Source organism: Euprymna scolopes, chromosome 32 (genome assembly GCF_053919585.1).
Source record: "Euprymna scolopes isolate OS-2025 chromosome 32, ASM5391958v1, whole genome shotgun sequence".
NCBI lineage: Eukaryota > Metazoa > Mollusca > Cephalopoda > Sepiida > Sepiolidae > Euprymna > Euprymna scolopes.
Window position 1 is genome coordinate 49395304 of NC_136513.1, and position 22014 is coordinate 49417317.

Here is a 22014-nt window from a genome sequence, read left to right on the forward strand (position 1 = left end):
ATATATATCCATATAATTATAAAACTCAAATGACCTTGTAACAAGTGATGTAATCCACTTTCCGATTTACGACATCCGGTTACGCATGCGCGCATGAACATTAACCCATAACACCGTAAAGAAATAAACACAAATCGCTTCTTTTGCAGATTTTGACCTGTGCACTGAAATATTAACATTATTATTTCGAAATTATTATTTAACATGGGAAAAGTGGGGGTGTTTTGCAATAATTCTTTATTACAACTATACAGTCGCTTCTTACAACTAAACAACTTTAAGTCGTTGACAAACATAAGAACAATTGTAGTAAAGCCAAGACTACTACTACTACTACTACTACTACTACTACTACTACTACTACTACTACTACTACTACTACTACTACTCTATCCGTTCCTTTTCCTTCCTTCCTTCTTTTTTATTTTTTGTTTACATTTCTGGATAAAAAATAGTTGTGTGAGAACGGTGAATTTTTTGACACATTTACTAATCTGTTTCAATATTAGTTTTATTTTATTTTATTTATTTAGGTTTTATGTTTTTTTGCTTCAGGTTTTATTAATTTTTTTTTTTTTAGATTTTAAGTTTCTATAACTTGGTTGAAGGATTCTAATATGGGTTTTTCATTCTTATATTTCTCATCGGTAGGTTCATGTGCGTTTTTGCTGCTAAATGACTTTCGTCGGCGTTCGATTTGTAGGAAAATCATGTTTAATTTTCGATTTTTGAGTGATTATTCGGAAAAATAGGTAACTTTACAAAAATAGGGAGGATATTTTTCATGTTTGAGTGATCCGTCCGTGATTTTTCATTTTAATATACTTTCATAGAAATGTGTCTGTTATGTCAAAAAAAAAAAAAAAACCCGAACTATTTTCTTTACGTCACAAGTGTCACGCTCATATATGAATTCCATACTGACCCAACGGGTCACGGGTAGTCTAGTATATATATATATATATATATATATATATATATATATATATATAGTTTATTTATTATATAAACATTATTGTTATATAAGTGCATATATGTTTCAGTGAGATCCCAATTCCAAGAGACCACTTCATCAGACAAAAAAGGGAGCGATATTGAAACGAGAGTCCAGATTACATTCGTTTTGTTTTGTTTTTTGTTTTTTGATAAAATATATTCGGATCTGGTTTACGTTCTTAATATATTTTATGAAAAAATATAATCTTGACTCTCATTTCAATAATGCTCCCTTTTTTTTTAGTCTGATTAAGTGGTCTGTTTGAATTGGGATTCCACTGAAACATGTATGCGCATATGTAACCAATAATGTTTGTATATTAAACTGACTATATCCAACTCTGTTTTCCATTGAGCACTTTTTACTAATCACGCGAGTTTCATTGGATTTACATCTAGAAAACAAATCTATACAACCATTTTACACACACACACACACACACACACACACACACACACACACACACACACACACACACATACATACAGGGTGTCATTAAAGTCCGCGTCCGCCTTAAAATATTTATAATTTTATTTGTGATTACAATAGAAATAACATGTAAAAAGGATTTGATTTTGGAACAATTCATTTTAAAATTGCACACGGACTTTATGGACACCCTGTATATATATATATATATATATATATATATATATATATATATATATATATATATATATAAATATATATATACATACATATATATATATTTATATTAACGTCTTTCGTTGGAAAACCTCTTTGCCTCTGTATTCTCTTGAAACCACTGTATTAGTTTTTTTTTTTTTTGCATAGGCATCACCACTTATCAAGGCCCATGGGTCACTCGAGGATAAGGGTTAAAACATGTACAGTAGTCAATTGGACAATATAGTAATTGACCGGAATGGAAATTCAGTAAATTTGTTAACTTAAGGGGAACGGCTTAGCAAGAACTTGTTTACATTGGACTTGAAAACAACCATATTATAGTCAGCTGGAAAGCAGGAAAACGGAAGACAGTTCCACAGGCGTGCAGAAAGAAGCTTTGTTCATGGAATCTACGTTTAGGTTTAGGCACAGATAAAGAGTGGGGGGGGAATTATTGATAGTTTCTAGACCAAGAATTTAAGCTAATTAATAAATTTTTATTTCAACTGGCATGTTGTATATTATAGCGCCCAGTAATTATTGTTTTGTCATATTCTTCTCAATCGCTTTTAATCGGTACATTCGATCGTCGTCAGGAGCGATTGTTGTTGTTGTCATTTTATTTATTGAGGCTTTGTGTATTTATAGTTAGTTCTACTTTTTTTTATTGGTAATAAAAGTAGGGGCGAATTATTTTAATGTTTAATTTAGATTTTATTATTATATATTTTATTTATTTAGTTTATTTATTGTTAGTTATTTAATACAGTTTGTATATTTGCTCCGATATTTTATAACGGGATCTCATTTGTTATTTATTCATGTGTTGTATTATCATTATTATTATTATCATTATTATTATTATTATTATTATTATTAATGGTATCATCATCATCATCATCATCATCATCATCATCATCATCATCATCATTAATGATGATGATGATTATTCATTAGGAGTTCTCACAGCCACCACAACCGATCACTAACTGAAAATAAGCTGTTCTTTTTTTCTGGATTCGGAGTGACCAAAAATCGTTGCAGCTTTCCAGTGCTCCTTATGTTTTCGATAATCATTGTAAATAATTTGCGTTATCGAAACAGCCGATTACGATTGGTTTCTCGCTGGCAACTGCCATTGGTATTCCCTGGAACTTGGCTGACCCCCTCCTCACCTAAGATACGAGTGTTCTCTATATTCTTCCAGTGGAGGTGTAGTTGATGCTTTCCCTTGTCAGTCATTTTCATCCTCCTCAACCCTTCACGATTATTTAGTGTAGCGCCATCTGAGGCCGTCACCACCATTATCTATATATTAGGGTGATGCAAAAATTATGTCATGTTTTGATGTTTAACTTCAAAAGCTCATAACTCCTTTCATAATAAACTTTATTAATCGAAATAAAAACCATTTGAATCGACACATTTTTGTCAACAAGAAACATGTTCATTTATCCCATTAGCCTAGAAATCCGGATTTCTGGAAGCGATGAAGTCATTGAAGGCCGAGTCGGCATCATCTCGGCTTTTGAAGCATTTTTCGCGCAGAAAGTTATCGAGATGCTTGAAAAATTGATAATCAGTGAGCGAGAGGTCCGGTGAATATGGCGGTTGAGGCAGACTCCAGTTGCCTAATTTGTTCAGTTTCTGCAGGGTACGTTGAGCAACATGTGGGCGAGTTTTGTCATAGAAGAGAATTGGTCCATATTGACCAATATCGGAACATATGTTGGAGCTTCTGGTGCATTTTGTCAAATTGTCGGCAGTAATCTCTTCTCTGCCGTAATCATTTCGCCCGGATTCAAGGAGCTGTGATGGATGACACCGACCGCAGACTACCAAACAGGCACCATAACATTTTTTTGTGCAATTTTGGCTTCAGGAAGTGTTGCAAAGTTTCTCCGGCATTCATCCACTTTGTCCAATCTTGTCGTAGAGGATCCACTTCTTATCATACGTTACAATCCGCTCGAGAAATGGGTTATTTTTGTTGCGCAGAAAAAGTGTAGACGACACATCAAAACGACGGTTATCGTTCAATTCACGCGGCATCCTTTGTTTCCTTATATGCTTTAAATGGCGAACGACTGTTAAGTAATCGACCTCGAGTTCAACAGTAACTTCTCGTGTGGTTTTGCAAGAATCGGCTTCAATTAAGGCTTTCAAGTGTTTGTTATCAACCGCAGTCGACCGGCCGCGACCGCCTTCATCTTAGAGGCTCTCGTCACCATTGCGAAATTTCTTGAATCACCGTTGTGCCACATGTTCGTTATGGCTTCCTGGGTCATTGATATCACAGTCTGTTTCGGATGTTTTTCGGCCTAGTTTGAATTGGAACAAGAAAATCATAGGGATTTTAATTTTGTCCATGCTGTCGAAAAGCCTGCAAAAAATGAATGAAGAGATTGAAAACGGCAACGAATAACACGATTCGATAGAACGAAAAACGCGCTTAAAATAATATATAACAAGGCTATATATATATATATATATATATATATATATATATATATATATATATATATATATATATATATATATATATATATATTTATATATGTCGCCAATCTGATAGGCCCTGAACTGGCATCTAAGCTTCAGCCTCTGTTCCATCGACGAAACGTTGCATCCCTCTGTCTGTTCTACAAGTATTTTAATGGTGAATGCTCTGACGAACTGCAGACACTTGTGCCCCCACGATGTAGACACCCTCAACAAACCCGACAGGCAGCTAAATCCCACCCCCACACAGTAGAGATCCCTAGATGTAAAAGATCTTTCTACTCCAATAGTTTCTTCCCCAGAACCGCTAGACTCTGGAATTCCTTTCCAGGTCCCTGCTTCCCTAACTGTACTGACATGCAGAAGTTCAAGTGTAACGTGAACCGACATCTTGCTGCCCAAATCCCAACATAGTGCCCCAGTAGTTGCTGCCCCTGATAGTAGCCCCTTACACCAAAGTGGCAATGTGCCTTGTTTGGGTGAAAATGTAATAATAATAATAATAATAATAATAATAATAATATATATATATATATATATATATATATATATATATATATATATATCAATGAATTAATTCAGAAATCATATATAAAAGTAACATATGTGAGAAAATGATACTGTTTTTGCACCAACCTAATATTAATAAGATAGCGTGTGTGTTATTTATTTTGTGTGTCACGCTTACATCTGAGTGACTGTCGTTTAATTGTTATGGACTTTCATTTCTTGTAATAAATAATTTTACCAAGAATTCTTCATAAGTTTTGGTTTCAGTTTCGATTATAACTGATGGCACTCCAGTAAACTATTTTTTTAATAAATAATTTATCAAGAATTCTTCATAAGTTTTGGTTTCAGTTTCGATTAAAGTTGAAAGAACTCAAGTTATATATATATATATATATATATATATATATATATATATTATTTTGGAAATCACAACTTTATAATATATAAAAATCGATAGAACATTAACTCTATAATAATATATACGAAATCTGCAAGAATTAAAATATCATATTTAAGCGTATTTTACGACCTGGCTGCGCTGGGCGTCCCTGCTAACTTCGATAAATACTTTTGCAGTTTTAACAAAATAGCTTCAATAATATCAGAGCGTTTTCATTTACGCCGGATATCTACAGAATGCCAACATCAATATATTACATATGAATCAGTCCCCTGTGGAATTTCCACAGGTCCTCTTAGTTATTTATTATTATTATTATTATTATTATTATTATTATTATTATTGTTATTGTTATTGTTGTTGTTGTTGTTGTTGTTGTTGTTGTTATTATTATTATTATTATTATTATTATTATTATTATTATTATTATTGTTGTTGTTGTTGTTGTTGTTGTTGTTGTTGTTGTTGTTGTTGTTGTTGTTGTTGATTACGTGGATTCGAATTGAGACGCCTTCGTCCGTGTTTAAAAACTTAGCTGTCCTTTATCTGACTCATATCATCACACACAAAGTCTGAATCAATTCATTAATACTGTAAAGCACGAATTAATTGCAGAGATACGTTCATATTATTTTACCTACATTGTCCCACAATAGCAAATCGACGTACAACTATATATAATTGATGGATCGGTTTTCAGGTTTTACGGCGTATCAATCATCGTTTGGCCCCTCCTCCTTTTTTTTTTTTTTTTTGTTTTGTTGAAGCTGTTCATGTTTTGTATTCAGTTGATTAACTTGAATAAAGTTTTCTTACATTTGACACATGATTTTTCCAGATGGTTACCCATTTCGTACCAATCGCAATGAACGATCGTGTATGAACCGGTGCGTCAACGTGATCACAACCCTATCTGATCCTTTAAATGGATGTACTTCCGTTTTTAATAGGGTCAACCAAGCTTATGCATTAAACAAGTATTCGATTGAACTAAGAAGAGTTGATCACATCCAAGTATTGATTATTTTTTAATCGATAAACTCTTACGTTGCCAATCAAACAAAACCGCCTTAACTTCGAACTTCATATCATACGAACTCAAAGTGAAAAATCTATAACGCACATCTCCTTCCTGTAGTTTTATACGGAATTGAATGTGTTACCGAGAATGTTAAAGTAAGTCAGAAAGTAGAAACTTCCCAAAACCACATCCTGTGCTTCATTATTGATCATAAACTATCTGATCGCATCAGTATTGCTGAGTTGGGAAAACTTATGGCATCCTGTCAATATCTTCTGCCATCAAATTGTGATTGTTTAATCACATTACAAGTTCATATGCAGGACTATGAGAAATATGCGTTGAAGGTATATTATAAGCAAGCAGAAGGATAGAGAAAAAAAAAAATGAAGAGACAACGTTTGTGAATGGTCAAGGCTTTACGTTGCGAGTGAAGCAGTTGCATTTTCGAGTGATTTTTCAAAGTGGCGACTAGAAATAATATAACGCTTATCTTTGGCCTATTGTTTATTTTTACCGACAATCTTCTCCAGCTCATTACTGTGTGAAAAATGTCTTTTCAACCTTTATTTTTATTTAATAAAACGAACAAAGTCAAATGAATTAGACTATATTCTTTTTTAAACGAAGCCTATTTAATAACATCTGAAGAATTTTGTATTATTTATAATTTCAAGTCTTAACATAAAATTCAATGCATATTTAGAATTACACTTATCTAAAAAGAAAAAATACAGAAAAATCTTTATGATGTACATTCTCGTCGCGGAACGAAGATTTCATATTTCAAAAATTCACGCAAGTTTGACTAGTATCTTTTCTGTTTGACTAGTAAACGAAAATATTTAATTGTCAAAGGTCAACTAAATATAAATTTGTCCATAAAAATCTGATGGACGAATATGAATACAAACTAAGTGAACACTTTGACCCAAGATCGCAAGAATTGGAGGATACTTAGTCATACTAGGAAGTATACTGTAACTTGCGGTAAAAAAAAAAAGTTTAATAATAATTGCTATTTCGGTTTTATATTAATTACTAGCGGCTGCGCCGTGTCGGCACACATAACGCCGACTCAAACACAAAATCGAGTACACTCAACATCAACTACACTCAACATCGTCTTATCATCAACGCTTACGTTGTGAACTCGGAGTATGGGAAATTCCCATATGCACAAAACAAAATCACTAAAAAAAAAAAAATACCCTAAGGGTAAGGATAATAAGTAAACGTTGCATAAAGTTATGGTTAAAATTATTACGAACTTGCCAGGATTCGAACCTGGAATCTTCTGATCCGTAGTCAGACTCGTTATCCATTGCGTCACAAGTCCTATCCACATGCCGAAAAATGTTACCGTGATTGTATACAGACAGTGCTAAATTCCGTTGACATGGGCAGGTAACTTTTTCGAAACGGCCCTGGACTCGGCGTTGTTCCTTACGAACCATATATAGATAAGGACAATCTAGGGACTCATACCTTTCAGGAGAAAAAAAAAAAGAAGTTTTCGATTCGGTGCATCCGTTCGAAAGTTTTATTGGTATATATACACACAGATAAATAAATATTTAGAATTCTATTAATAGTATAGATGAGTTAATCAACGCATGCTTCCCTAAGGCTATGTGCTTTAATAACGTAAAATATATGCTAAAATATAATTTAGTTCTTGGATTGGGCTATGTTTGAAAATAAATATGTTTGAATTGTTCTTATAAAAACGTAATTGTTAATTAACTTAACAAGAAACCCATCTCTCTCTTCCTCCCTCACTGTCTCTCTTCCCTCCTCTCTCTCTCTTACCCTATCTTTGTTATCTATCTATCTATCTATCTATCTATCTATATATATATATATATATATATATATATATATATATATATATATATATATATATATATATATATATATATATATATATATATATCGTCTTAATTTCATTCAAAGTTGATTCAACTACTCTTTAATATTTCTTAATGTGTCCAGGAACATTTCGTGTTTATACATGTGTTCGTGCGCACCGTAAACACGTATGTAAATTAGACAGCAAAATAATAGGGCGCTTTATTTCTAATTATACATGTGTATAATTTAGAAGTAAAGAATAATTCTGAGTTATACAAGAAGAATTTTTTACTTGTAACATTTGTGTCCCTTCAACGTAAATAATCCCGACTAACCTGACAAGCAGCAAAATCCCACCCCTTCACTGTTGAGATCCCTAGATTCTGGAAAGACTTCTACTCTAATAGTTTCTTCCTTTGAACTATTAAGACTTTGGAATTCTCTTCCTCTACCCTTACTGTACTAACATACACATTGGCCTTGTAGACATGGTCCCAAATAGTAATCCCTTACTTCCAATTTGTTTTGTTTTTACTAACCTTCACCACAAACAAGACACATTGCCCCTTGGACGTAAGAAGCTACTAACTGGGACCATGCTTAAGAAAGATTAGGATGTTGGTTACATTTGAACTTCTGCATATCAGTACAGTTAGGGAAGCAGGTAACAGGAACGGGAATTCCAAAGTCTAGCTGTAGGAGTAGAAAGTGGCAGAATACCTTGTTTGGGGTTTATAAGAGTAATAAAACACCTAGATATATCGCAGCTTATACATTTTTCAGTGACATCAAAGTGAAACAAACGTTTTTTTTTACATGGAAGTCTTCACTTTTAATGCCCCAAAAGCCACTCGAGGATGAAGGTTAATTAGAATACGGTAGTCACTTAGACAACAGTGTATTAGTAATAAGTGGTGGAAATTGGGCAGAAATAGATTATTTAAGGGTGAGGCTCAACAAAAAACTTGTTTAAATTGGACTTAAGATGACAATGTTGTATGCAGTCAGTTTGAAAGCAGGCCAGCAGAACAGAGTTCCACAGGCGGGCAGTTCGAAGAAAGAAACTCTGGTCATGGAATTTGTATTTAGATATAGGCATAGAGAAACTGTTGATAGTTGTTATAGCTAGTTTAGTGTTTTTTTTGTGAAAGTTTGGCAAGGGGAAGACCATAGATTGAAACTCAGACGAGCACTTTAGTGGTAGTTGTGACCCAACGGGTCACTGTTACGTATTCTATATGTATATAAATAAAATGAAATTAAGGGGTTATAGTCGATCATATTTTTTTATCTTGATATTTTAAGAACGGGATTGTTAAGCAGGGTTCATCTTTAAAAAAAAAAAATTATTTTAATTATTTGAATTTTCAATCTTCATCCGAAGGAAAAAATCGGAAACAATGACATTTTTTTTGACATTGTGTTACCAATTGACTAAACTTATTAATCAATGTACTTGTTATTTTACAGCAGTCAATCATCCAGATAGTTTTGTCAGTCTTGACTGATCCACCGTTCTTCCCATTCTTTTAAATACGCTTTCAGTATATAACAGCAACAAGTTCTTTTTGGGGAAGCCCGGTAGATGACTAGATGGTTAACGACACCTGGATGTACTGAGTTCGAATCCAATTCTTTCTACAGAAACACTTTCATGAAACCAACACACCACTTCGTGCCTAATCTCCTAGAGATGATGCAAACAAAATATCTCTCCAGACTCCTAGTGCTCTTCGTTTCTTTCAACAGCCAAATTATTTTGCCTTATCGTAACAGCCGTTTACTATTACTTTCACTCTAGTACTTTAATATCTATCTATCTGGTCAGGTTCCTTGTCCCAACCTATATGACATTCTCTCTCTTTCTCTCCAGATTTTTCTGCCTTCCATCAGTGGCCTCAGATCTTCAGGATCACTGTTGGTGTCACATGCAATTTGATGGATGTACGTGGATATAGGTCATCCTTTGCTCTTACGCCATCTTTGCTCCTCTGGCAAATCCTAAACGTCACCCCATGATGAATAAACTTTGAGAACAACCTGTGGCGCTCCTTGGAGTTTGAGTGACAACAAGTCTCTCCAGATTTCCAGTACTCTTTCAAAAACCTTTGCAAATTGTTTTGTGTTACCGCATTAGACGCTTACAATGGATTTCTCGTTGGTAGCAACCATTGGTCTTCACTGGATTTTGGGTGGCAATAAATCTCCCAAGATCCCAGTCTCTTTGACATTCATCCAGTGGAGGTTTGGTTAGTGCTTTCTCTCCTTGGTCTTTCTATCATCCTTGACTCTCCTTGGTTATTTAGTGTAGCGCAAATTTATACCGACACTACAATTAGGGGGGGGCAACTTACAATTATATAGTTTGTATTTTCATGATTTCATGTGGGGTTTCTTTGTGTTTTCATTTGTAGCAGCTTCTATATGTTCGACTCATGTGTATTAGTTTCTGCATTAAAGGGTTTTCCTTAATATTTCAGCCGTTTTCATTATTGTTATCCATTTTATCTTCTCAGTCATCCCTCTGATTCCAATTTCTCCCATTCATTTTTTAAAAATGTTTTTCGAGATTGTTCCTTATATTCCTACTATTACTGGTGTTATCTTGACTTTCTTCGTCTTTCACATCCCTTTAAGTTCCCTGGCCAGTTGTACGTATGTGCTCCGCTTCTCTGTCCCCTTGGTCTTCACTCTGTGACATGCCGGAACGGCAAAGTTGCAATCTGGCAGGACTTTTCTTTCTTGATAACTATTATGACATCCAGTCTTCTTGCTTGGATGAGTGTATCCGTTTTTATATTCGTTTCCCATAGAATTTTGTAACTTTCGTTTTCAAGTATTGCTGCCGGTTTATGCTTGTGCCATTTTCAATGTTGAAGATGCAGTTCTCTCCAATCTCTCTCATTCTTTTTTTTTTTTTTTTTTTAAGTTTTTCGGGATTGTTCCTAGTGCTCCTATTATTAGCTGTGTTATTCCAACTTACTTCATCTTTCACATTCCTTTGAGCTCTCTAGCCATTTCTGTATATTTGCTGCTTCTCTATCTCCTTGACATTCACTCTATGATCTACCGAAACAATGAAAAGCTTTCACACAAGCCATTATCAAAGATTACTCACTGACAACAACCGATAATGTTCGCGTGAGTCTTCACAGATTTTCAGTACTCTCCATCTCTCTTCGATACCATTTGAAAATGACTTTGCATTATTGCAGCAGCCGTTTGCAAATGGTTTCTCACTGACAATGACCATTGATCTTCACTGTAATTTAGGTAGAAATAAGTTTTTCTTCCTCAGTCATTCCGCCCTTTTTGATTCTTCACGCCTAATTTGTGTTATATCAGTCGAGCCATTTTCTTTTTTTTTTAGGGAGGGGGAAGGTACAGGTTATAAGATTTCTTGTGGTAAGTTTCCTTGATTTCATGTCATCCCATCCATGTACAACAGACACATAGATGTAACATTGCGGCGATGGGACAGAGGTTAGAGCTTGGTTGATAGTGGAGGACCTATTAAATTTGGGATTCTTGTGTCTAAAAGTGAAAAACTAGTTATGAAAAGGCATAGACCCCAGTAAGTATGAAGCAAAACTAGATAAGTTTGAAAATGATATTAGGAAAAGGCTAGAATCGAACCCAGTAGGCAAGTGTTCAAATAGATATTGAAATCCTGGGAACGCAGAACGATTATCATTGTTCTCGTAAATAACTAAATATTATTTATGTCAGATGTTTAATTTATGAATACAGTTGATTATTCATTCTTTTAGAAATAACTGGATGTTAAATATGTCAGTTAAAAGTATGAACAATACGAGTTTTAGAAATAATTAGCAAAGTAATTTGGATATTGAACAATTAAAATTGGGAATTCTTTGACATACATAGGTAAAATCCACGTGAATAAACTTCACGTGGCGAAGGCGTGCCTCTGACATCATCGAGAAAGGAGATTCTCAATATATTGAGATGAGGTTCGAGGTTAGAGAAGAGTGAGTTAGTTAGCACCGAGAGTCGGACAGCGACTTAATGAGAGCTGATGCCCTCTTGGAGGCGAGAGGAGGGAAGAGGAGACCATGTAGTCGTAAAGGCTTGAATCCCTGACAATCATTATCATCCAATGGATTCCTAATAATAGTATTTAGATAAAACACAGATATTCTGCTCTTGTTTTTATGGTCAGCCATTTTGGTAAATCTTTTTTTACTGACACACATGCTCTCGTTATAATTGTGCAAAATGCTTAAAATAATTCGCTCATTTGTAGAAATGAAAACCAAATATGGTATCTCCTATTTTTCCCTCTAAATAATAACTCCTCTTACTGCTCCCAGTAATCACCATCTGTATTCTGTATTTTGGACAGATATGGGGTTGTACCTTCGTAACTGGATTATCATTGTTCTCACAAATTACTAAATATTATTTATGTCAGAGATAGATATTTAATTTAGGAATGCAATCAATTGTTCATTCTTCTAGAAATAACTGGATATTAAATTTTTCAGTTAAAAGAATAGACAATACGGGTTTAGAAATAATGATTAACAAATCTGTGAAATATTGAGCAATTCAAATTGGGAATTCTTTGTTTGCCAAAAGTGTGTTTGGACATACATAGGTTAAATCCACATGAATAAATTTCACATGGCGAACCATGCCTCTGACGTCATCAAGAAAGGAGATTTCAAATATATTGAGACAGGGTTCGAAGTTAGAGACAGTCAGCCAGAGAGACTCAGCGAGAATCGGTCAGACTGGGAGCTGATGCCCCTTAGAGGCGCAAGGGGGGGGGAGGCCATGTAGTCGTAAAGGCTTCAATCTCTGACCACTATCATCAGCTGGCTGGATGAATAAAAAAATCACCATCTATATTTTGTAAACTGTTTGTTTTCGTGTCGTCATGACAACGGAAAGGTAAATGTGTTTCTTCTATCATCTTAAACGAACTTTGTATAACCACCTTCAAGTATTAATTGTCTCTTTCCTCCTCCGATGTAAAAACAAACTGTATTACACATTCCTCCCCCCTCTTCAGTAATGAATTCGTATCTCCTATGTATTAAAATATTAACTGTGTGTAATGTTATATAAATATTATTATCGTCTTTGTTCTGAGTCCCCGGTATATGTTGTCTGATAGACTAATGGTGGATGCATCAGCACAGATGTGAAAACAGTGCTCCATGCATGGGTAAACTGCGGTTTTGTAAAGGTACAAGATACTCTCTGATTCGAGTAATTTTCTAGTACGGTAAAGGAAACCCATCGTATTTGCAGCAACCTTGGCAATGTCCTCAATGTATTTGTTCCAATTCATATTGTCTGTGAATGTTAAGCGGAAATGTTTGAAGGATGAGCTTCAGATAGGGTATTATTAGTGATGGCTATTGGAAGTTGAGAAGACTTCTTTAAATTGTTAAAGGAAAGAAGTTTAGTCTTAGTAGCAGTAAATGTTAGCATCCATTTACGGCCATATTCTACTAAGGTCTGGGGGCCATTTTTTTAATGGTTCTACCATTACCTTAGATATGTTTACACCCCTTTTTGTATTAAGCATTGTATCATTCGCAAATATATCCATCTCTGACAGAATTTTGTCAGGACGGTTATGTTGTCTGAAGAATGGTTATGTTGTTTGAAGGATGAACTCTCAGGTAGAGTGTTATTTGTCATGGCGTTCGTTGGTTGAGAAGATTTTATTGTAATTCTTAAAGGAAAAAAGTTTAGTTTTAATAGCATTAATGTTAATATCCACATATTCTCTGTTATTAGGCACCGTCAAAACTGGGAGGGGGCAGGTAAGTACTTTTTGACGGACCGTCTTTTTAAAAATCTACCAAAAATCAGGTAATTATCCAATCAACACGAAATTTTCAGCGATTATTAAGAGAAGAATAAACGTTATAACAGTGTACTTATTTTTCATAAACGATATATATATATATATATATATATATATATATATATATATATATTGCTTACAACCCCCCTTGTTTTGAGGGGGTTCCAAATATGCTTAAAATAATCATCTGAAACTGAACAAAACATATTGTCTTGTTGTAAGGGACAGGATTATAGATTAAAAAAAACTTGTTTGCGTACTTTATTTTGACGCCTGAATATCAGAAATTCGATTGTGTTTAATTATTCCGCTTTTGAGTTTTGAAGTGTGAAATTCAGTGAACATGTTAAGTAAAATAATTAATTTAAGTTAAGCAAAACAAAAAACAAAATTTTTTTTAAATATTTATACGAAAAAGGCCATTTTAAAATCTTTGATAAATAAATTAACAATTTTTTTAGCGAGCCGAATAATGCATGACCATTATTAAACAAAGCATGCTTTGCAGAATCGATACAAAAAAAATTCGATAAATATTGTGCCCTTTGTGTTAAAAATATCATCATGTTTTTTCGATCTCGTTTGAAAACGTTTGCCCCCTTTCGACTACGGTGGACCAAACGCGCTGGAATAATGTTTTTTTAATTCTGCTTTAAATTGCCCCCCCCCATTTTGGGGAGCCTGACCCCCACACATATACACATTAAAAACCAAACTCATACAAATGGTCACCCATCTGGTACTGGCCAGCCTCAGCGTTAATAATACATTGAAATTTTCGTCACTGAAAAATAAGTTTTTTTGGCCTGTTTGGTCTTCGGTAGTTTGCTTTTTATCAAGTACAAATATAAACATTGTCTAAACTGGTGGCCTATATGAATAAGTGGAATTATTTAAAATCCAGGTACTTATATTATAATATTTTTGCATATTCTCATAGAAAATCACCCTAAATCTTAGTTAGACAAGAAATAAACAAATTAATTCTTTCAAAACCCCTTTTTTTTTAAATTATTTATATACGTTTTTGTGCAAGAAAAAAAAAAGTCAATTGTTAATTTTTGGGGAAATTTTAACATTTAAAATTTAATTAAAAATAGTAGAAAAAGTTTTACATTATTCTGCTTTCTATATGATAAAATTCAGGGTTTTATCTTTCTGGAAAAAGAAAGTTACTCAGAAATAATGGATTTTAATGTAATTTCGTTTTAAAAAACAACAACAACTTGATTTTAGGCCATTTTTGGCGGTGTCTATCTGTTATAATTCGACTAACTTTTTTTTTCTTTTGTTTTGCAGGAAATAAAACACGAGTGGATTTTTTTTAAAACGAATTAGACATGAACGACACCAATTTCTTCTTTTGTTGCTGAAATTGATTGGAAATTGATTGGCCCAATCATTTAAGGAAGTAGGATATATTAATGATAACAAAACAGACTGTTTAAGGATATGTCATTGTTTTAATGCGTCATTGATTGCGAAAAGGCGGACATGTTTTTCTTTTTTTAATTTGTACGACATAAAGTTTAAGCGCGTTTTAAACTCAGGGAAAAAGTATTTTATTAAAAAAAAAAAAAGAAAACAATTTATTTTCAGTGTTACGAGATACAAAAAATATGGTGTGATGGTATACAGAAAAGAACACCAATTATTTGATATTTACAAAAAAAAAAAAAAAAAAAAAAAATCCCGCCAATTTTGTAACAATTCGTAATACTGTTTTCGTGATAAGTTTTCATAGACTTTTTCCTAATAAAAATCTTCTCCTTGTTTAAATTTAAAGTTAAGAGATGGATGGAATGGAATGCAACTATTTTTTAAAAGACAAATATCAATAATGATTTCGATTTTTTTTCCAAAATATTTATTTGCTCTTCGTACCGCTTTTTTTTCTGTATTAAAATAAAAAAATGAAATAAAAACGAATGCAAAGAGAAAAATCCTTGTTTTATTTTTTTTATTTTTTTAACTTCCGTTGCTGTTGTTGATTTTTCTTTTTGTTCAATTTAATTGCCTCCCCACATGGGCAGAGTTAGACACAAGGTCGATTTTTAATGTGGGGAAAATCTAGCTCCCCAAAAAGGGTCACTCTGGATAGGAACAAAAACAAAAATTGTCTTAGTTATCAAGGATTTCTCTTCCGGTGACCGAGGACAGAAAAGGTGAAGTGTAGTACCAGAACAGATACTACACTTTGTTTAAAACCACACACATCAACATCGTCATTTAACAATCCGGAACTCATACTGATGATTTAAAGTTGGAAACGTCTGAAAAAAAAATGCGCGTAAATATATATCGAGTCATATGAAAGAACAAGTTTAGTAGGCCACCATTTATGACGTTATTCAGACATATTTCACATTCATTATGAAACGCGGACAACACATAAGCACTTAACCTTTTATGACCTGAATTTTGATGTAAATGATTTTAAAAATATTTATTGTTAATTTTAGTTAGTTTAAAGAATAATGATACTATGATTGTCTTCAAACTGGAAAAATCATGAAGTTCAACAGTTAAATTACCACTGAGAATTTTTGCATTTCATAAACTTACCTTGATTATTATCCATAGTGCTTGAAAAAAAATGTGTTTATGACAATAAACAAAATCTTCCACTTTCGGAGAAATCTGGCGGCATACAGAATGTAATCAATGGACAGTTTCAATCTGGCATCTATCCAGATACTTAACTAATACGTACAAGGCGTGTTTGAATCAATTCCCACTTTATTTATGCCATTATATTCATTTATTTACGACTGAACGAATTAATTTAACCAGGTCATAAATGATTAAACGTGTCAAGGGTTTGCATGGAATTCTCCTTAATGTTGGATGTTTGTTATACGTACACGATTACAAATATTTACCCCTGCACTCAGAGCGATAAAGTCCAGTTGTTGCATACGAAGTCGTGAAAAGTTAGTGCTTTTTCACTTTCAATGGATATGGTACAACGATGTGGGCACACACATGAAAATGTGTTTACTTTCACTAATTCGGGGTGGAACAGTAACGTAACTGCTGCTGCAATATTAACAGCAACAGTCATATGCAAATGACCGAGCCAGTGTGCGAGGTGACGTCACAGCAGAGATAAAAAAGGACACACGTGTTTGAAGAAGAAGTGCTGTAGGCGTGGCTAATGTTTAGAGAAGCATGTCTTCGAGACGTGTTTGAGACATAAGAGGAGTGGAAAATGACTTGTTCGACTTCCTCAGTCACTGAATGTCCATCAGCCCGAAAATTTAGTCCTGCCGGCGAATTCACACGTTCAAGCAGACATGATACTGAAGACGGTCATTGGTATATATATATATATATATATATATATATATATATATATATATATATATATGCATATACATGCAGTTATACACATATATATGCACATACATACACATACACACATATATATCTATAAACATACACACATATATACATGCATACATAATACACATATACATACATACATGTATGATATGATGATTGCAACGTCTTGTCAGACGAGTGCCACTCCCTCGGACACTTAAAGTCCATGAGCCCAAAAATGACTTCTCTCGCCACAGGACCATTTTTATAGACAAATCCCTGAGGGAGTATCTATACACAGATGATGTTACAGAGTCTTAGCCTTGTACGACAGCTAAGTCTCTCTCGCGGTTCAAAATTTTGAGATCCAGCAACAAGCAAGAGCAAGATAGCGAGCAACAAGTTAAACTACAGACCAGCTTAATGGATCTAATTACGTAAAATTATAACTAATATCAACATTAACACCAAAGCCGGAATATATTCCATACCCTGCCTTGATTGTGGAAGAATATACGTAGGAGAAACTCAGCGTAATTTAAATAAAAGAATATATGAACACAAAAGAGATGTAAAAAACAACAATACACTCAACGCCATATTTTGTCACATCATGGAAAACGACCACCATTTTGATTTTAACAAAGCAACTTTCCTTAAACACATACATAACAGATCCACACGACGTTTAATTGAGTCAGCTATAATCTCCCATTCCAGCAATATAATTAAGCAAAGAAAAGTTTTTTTCCACGTTGCTCCCTTTCTGTCGAAAATAATTATTAAAGAGAACAACTTAGACACTGGTTAAACGCGATATATATATATATATATATATAAAATCGTAATTTCACTTAATTTTATTATTTTATTTTACTTATTTACTGTATTTTATTTTATCATTATCTATTTTTAGACTCCATTTTATCACCTCCTATTCTTATTTTTAGACACCATCTTTTAAGTTACTACGCTATTTTATCCCAATTCAATTATTTCTAATTAAAAAAAAAAATTATTTCGTAATCTCGTGTCATTTTATTTATTTAATCTATCACCGCTATATTTCCAAACACAATTTTTTTTTAATCTCTACGATATTTTAACTTTTAGACGTAATCCACTACACTAATTTACTCTAATTTATTTTTTTCTCTCATAAAATGTACATATACATGTATATATGATATCTAATTTACATAAGGAAAACACGTTGCTCTCCCCCATCATTATATATAGCCCCAATCCTCCGACTCTCTCGTCAATGACCATCCCTCTTGAAGAAGCCCGCATAAATCGGGCGAAACGTTGAGTATCCAGGTCCGTCCACCTCCATTTTATTTCATATCGTCGGATTTAATCCAGCTCAACAATCATATATATATATATATATATATATAATGAAAATTTGGAATTAAATTCTGTAAGTTAAAAAAATTAATTCACAGATTTAATTCAAAATATTCATTTATACTATTGCTCTATCTCGTATACTCAGTCTTATAAATATTGATACTAATATTCATGTGGACTTTAATTTACAGTATTTTACAATATCTGTAATCAGAAGGTATTTCAACATTTCAGTCAATTTAATTTCAGTTCAGTTAAGATGTTATCTTACCGTGTATTGCTTTCAGCATGTTAGAATCTTCGATTTTTGACAGTACCTGTTTCGTAGCGCAGAAAAAAAAATCATATAATTATTGTGTCAATTTTTTAATATTTTCCACGGTGACACATCAGAAAAAATAAGAACTTATTAACTTTAAAAGAAAATAAAAAGAATATAGACATGATTACATAAATCTGAAAAAAAAAAAAAATCCGAAAAATGTTTTATGATATTTAAGCCATAGTGTAATCTAATAATCTTCCAGGTTCCAAATATTTTTCAGTTGGTCATTTATTGGTCAGTTATTACTTTTCAAAAAGTATCCATTTCAATATTTTTTCGCAATTTATCTTAAACATGATTGTCCTACCTCCGATTTATATATTTTTTCATTCCAACAGAAAACAGAAAGATTACGAGAAAAAAATTGAAAAAAAAGCAGAAAAATGTATAATGAGTAGAAGCTTTTTCGTATTTTAACAATGTTTGCTTGATTAAAAAAATGATGCCTAAATATAAACAATATATATATCTATATTATATTTCTCTATCTTTGTTGTCTGTCTGTCTGCTCCCTCTACTTTTTCTCGGAAACTACTGCGCTGAAATTTAGTTTAAATCTTTACTATAAGGTGCAGCGAACTAAGTACTATATTACCCATTCGATACAGAGTTATGGATTGATAGGGATTAGTATTTAATGAAAAAAAGAAAAACAACAAAAAAAAAAAAAACGAGGACAATTTAACAATATCCATTCATCAATTTGGCATAAACACACATTCTAAGTCAACGGTCCATAACTTTTGCCCATGTTTACTGTGCTTAAAAATCTGGTATATATTAGATATCTTAGTTTATCTGTTTGCTTGCACGTTTCACTTTTCCTCAGAAACTACTCTGCCAATCTGGCTGAAATTTTGTACAGACATTTTTTATGATAAAGTGCATCGAACTAATTATTATGGTATAAGTTCAATGCACAGTAAGATATCAATAGGGATTGATAAAGATTTATCAATGCAATATTACATTTATTCTAGAAATTTTCTGGGAAACTACTATGCCGATCTGGCTGACATTTTACATTTCATTCATATATCTTTTAATTCGTCCTTATCGCCAGTAAATGATAACGGAAATATACGACCAGAATCTTTTTTACGGGCAAAGTTTCTAAATTAATCTTAGTCTGCCGATGAATTGAATTTATCGTTGACCTCATTTTTCACCTAAATGTTATATTGTGAAATATAAGATCTCCGTCGAGGCTACAACGACATGTAAACAAAACGTAGATTGCATCAGCAGGAGCGGAGACATCCAAACATCAGGAGCAGCCACTGATATGACAGCGTCGATCCTTAAACAACAATGGCGCCGAACCGTGTTTAACAACGATATTCGGTCGATTGTTAACGACGCATTAAGTTGTTAGAAACTATATTTTGCATACCCATCCTTCCATTATGATACAAAGTTCATTATAGCAAAGAATTATCGGGCAAAACACATTGCGCAAGGAAATAGCTACGCTAAGAGAGCGAAAGCCAGCAGATTTCAACCGATGTGATACGAATATATGTGATAAAAAATATTTATAAAAAAAGCCATAAGTGACAAACTTAGTCTAAATTCATTCACAGATACACCAGGTTGAAATAAATCTAGAAAGACCCAGTTGCATTAGCTAGTTTGCAGAACTGGTCTATTTAGTAGTTAGACAGGAAGCCAAATTTTGTAACAATAACATGATGCCAAATATTTGGTTAAGTAAAAAAATTGGGGTTTGTATTACTGTACACATAGATTCGAAAAAGTTGTCAAAAAACAAATATATAACAAAAAAATGTTATCAAAGGCAAGATAAGTTACTTTTCTACCAAACTGAATATAATTTTCGTGTTTTTATTCAATTTAACATGTTTATTCAGCTCGAAAAGCATCCAGTGTTTACCGATGTATTGGAAAATTCAAAATGGCGGCCGACTCTCTCTTTAACACGGTAAGTTCGGGAAAAGGTGTTATAAATAATAAACTATATAAAATACTATTAAAAAACCACCGAATATATGTCAAGTTATGTCACGGTAACATATATTGAGCGAATTTCTAACAGTATTTTGTCTAGATTATTATTTATTACACCTTTTTCCGAACTTACCGTGTTAAAGAGAGAGTTGGCCGCCATTTTGAATTTTCCAATACATCGGTAAACACTGGATGCTTTTCGAGCTGAATAAACATGTTAAATTGAATAAAAACACGAAAATTATATTCAGTTTGGTAGAAAAGTAACTTATCTTGCCTTTGATAACATTTATTTGTTATATATTTGTTTTTTGACAACTTTTTCGAATCTATGTGTACAGTAATACAAACCCAAAAATTGTTACAACAAACAAAAAGGCAAAATACGTTACGTCATTTCTAATGAAAAATTACAAAAAATGTTTACAATACCGAAATAGTTTAACGATAACAAAGGATTGCCCTTTTTACGTAAATAATTGCGAACAATGTTTTATCTAAAGAAAGTTCCAGATGGAGAGCGGAGTTTGGAGCGAGAGGTTCGCTTGGTGAAATGATGACAACTTACGCCCTGGGAAGCTAAAACAGGACGCTACAGCGAAGATATAGCAAAATCTAATTAAGAGGTCGCAACTCCGTTTTAGCAATACATTTATATAGTCTTGCTACGTAATGCATTCTTTGGAGCAAATTTTTACACTTTAAGTGCTATAGCCTAACGAATCCTCACGAGGAACACGCAAAATTCATTGTAGCCTTAATGCCATATATATATTTCATAAATTACTACCTAGCTCTACTCATGTATTGAGCACTACTGAAGTTAATAGTAAAAATAGATACATAAAATTTTATGTAGATACATGAAATAATATACATACATACATACAATCAAGAAGTAAAAATTAAGTTTACAAGCTTCTGTAAACCTAAAGCAAAGATAAATATTAATATTTATATATTAATCCCAACAACAAAAAAAGCGCTCAATGAACCAAAAAAGAGAATTAGGGCTTGTCACAGAAGAACACAATTTAAGACTGTAAATTATATTTTACATGAATTTTCGACAGGATACTCGAATAAGAAATATTTCTTACTTGAGCAACCTGTCGAACATTAAATTCATGTAAAATATAATTTACAGTCTTAAATTTTGTTTTCATATATATATATATATATATATATATATATGATGATTGCAGCGCGTTGTCAGACGAGTGCCACTCCCTTAGACACGAGCCCAAAAATGACTTCCATCGCCACAGGACCATTTTAATAG

The 22014-nt window shown here is 33.1% G+C and overlaps 1 protein-coding gene, 1 long non-coding RNA gene and 1 other non-coding gene across 4 annotated transcripts in view; 1 reads left to right on the top strand and 2 right to left on the bottom strand.

Moving 5' to 3' along the window:
• LOC145256331 (uncharacterized) overlaps positions 1 to 16024 on the top strand; it is a 59043-nt gene extending 43019 nt beyond the window's left edge. For both annotated transcript variants that reach the window (XR_013863976.1, XR_013863977.1), the window contains exon 2: positions 15062 to 16024. This is a non-coding gene — a long non-coding RNA (uncharacterized LOC145256331). The remainder of the gene's footprint in view (positions 1 to 15061) is intronic.
• On the bottom strand, positions 7330 to 7402 carry Trnar-acg (transfer RNA arginine (anticodon ACG)). The gene has a single exon. It is a non-coding gene; the product is annotated as a tRNA-Arg (tRNA).
• LOC145256330 (uncharacterized) overlaps positions 15706 to 22014 on the bottom strand; it is a 28002-nt gene continuing 21693 nt past the window's right edge. The window contains exons 6-7 of the mRNA XM_080115106.1: positions 18711 to 18756; positions 15706 to 16035 (exon numbers count right to left, since the gene is read on the bottom strand). Coding sequence (XP_079971232.1) covers positions 18731 to 18756 — 26 coding nt within the window. The 3' untranslated portion in view covers positions 15706 to 16035; positions 18711 to 18730. The remainder of the gene's footprint in view (positions 16036 to 18710; positions 18757 to 22014) is intronic.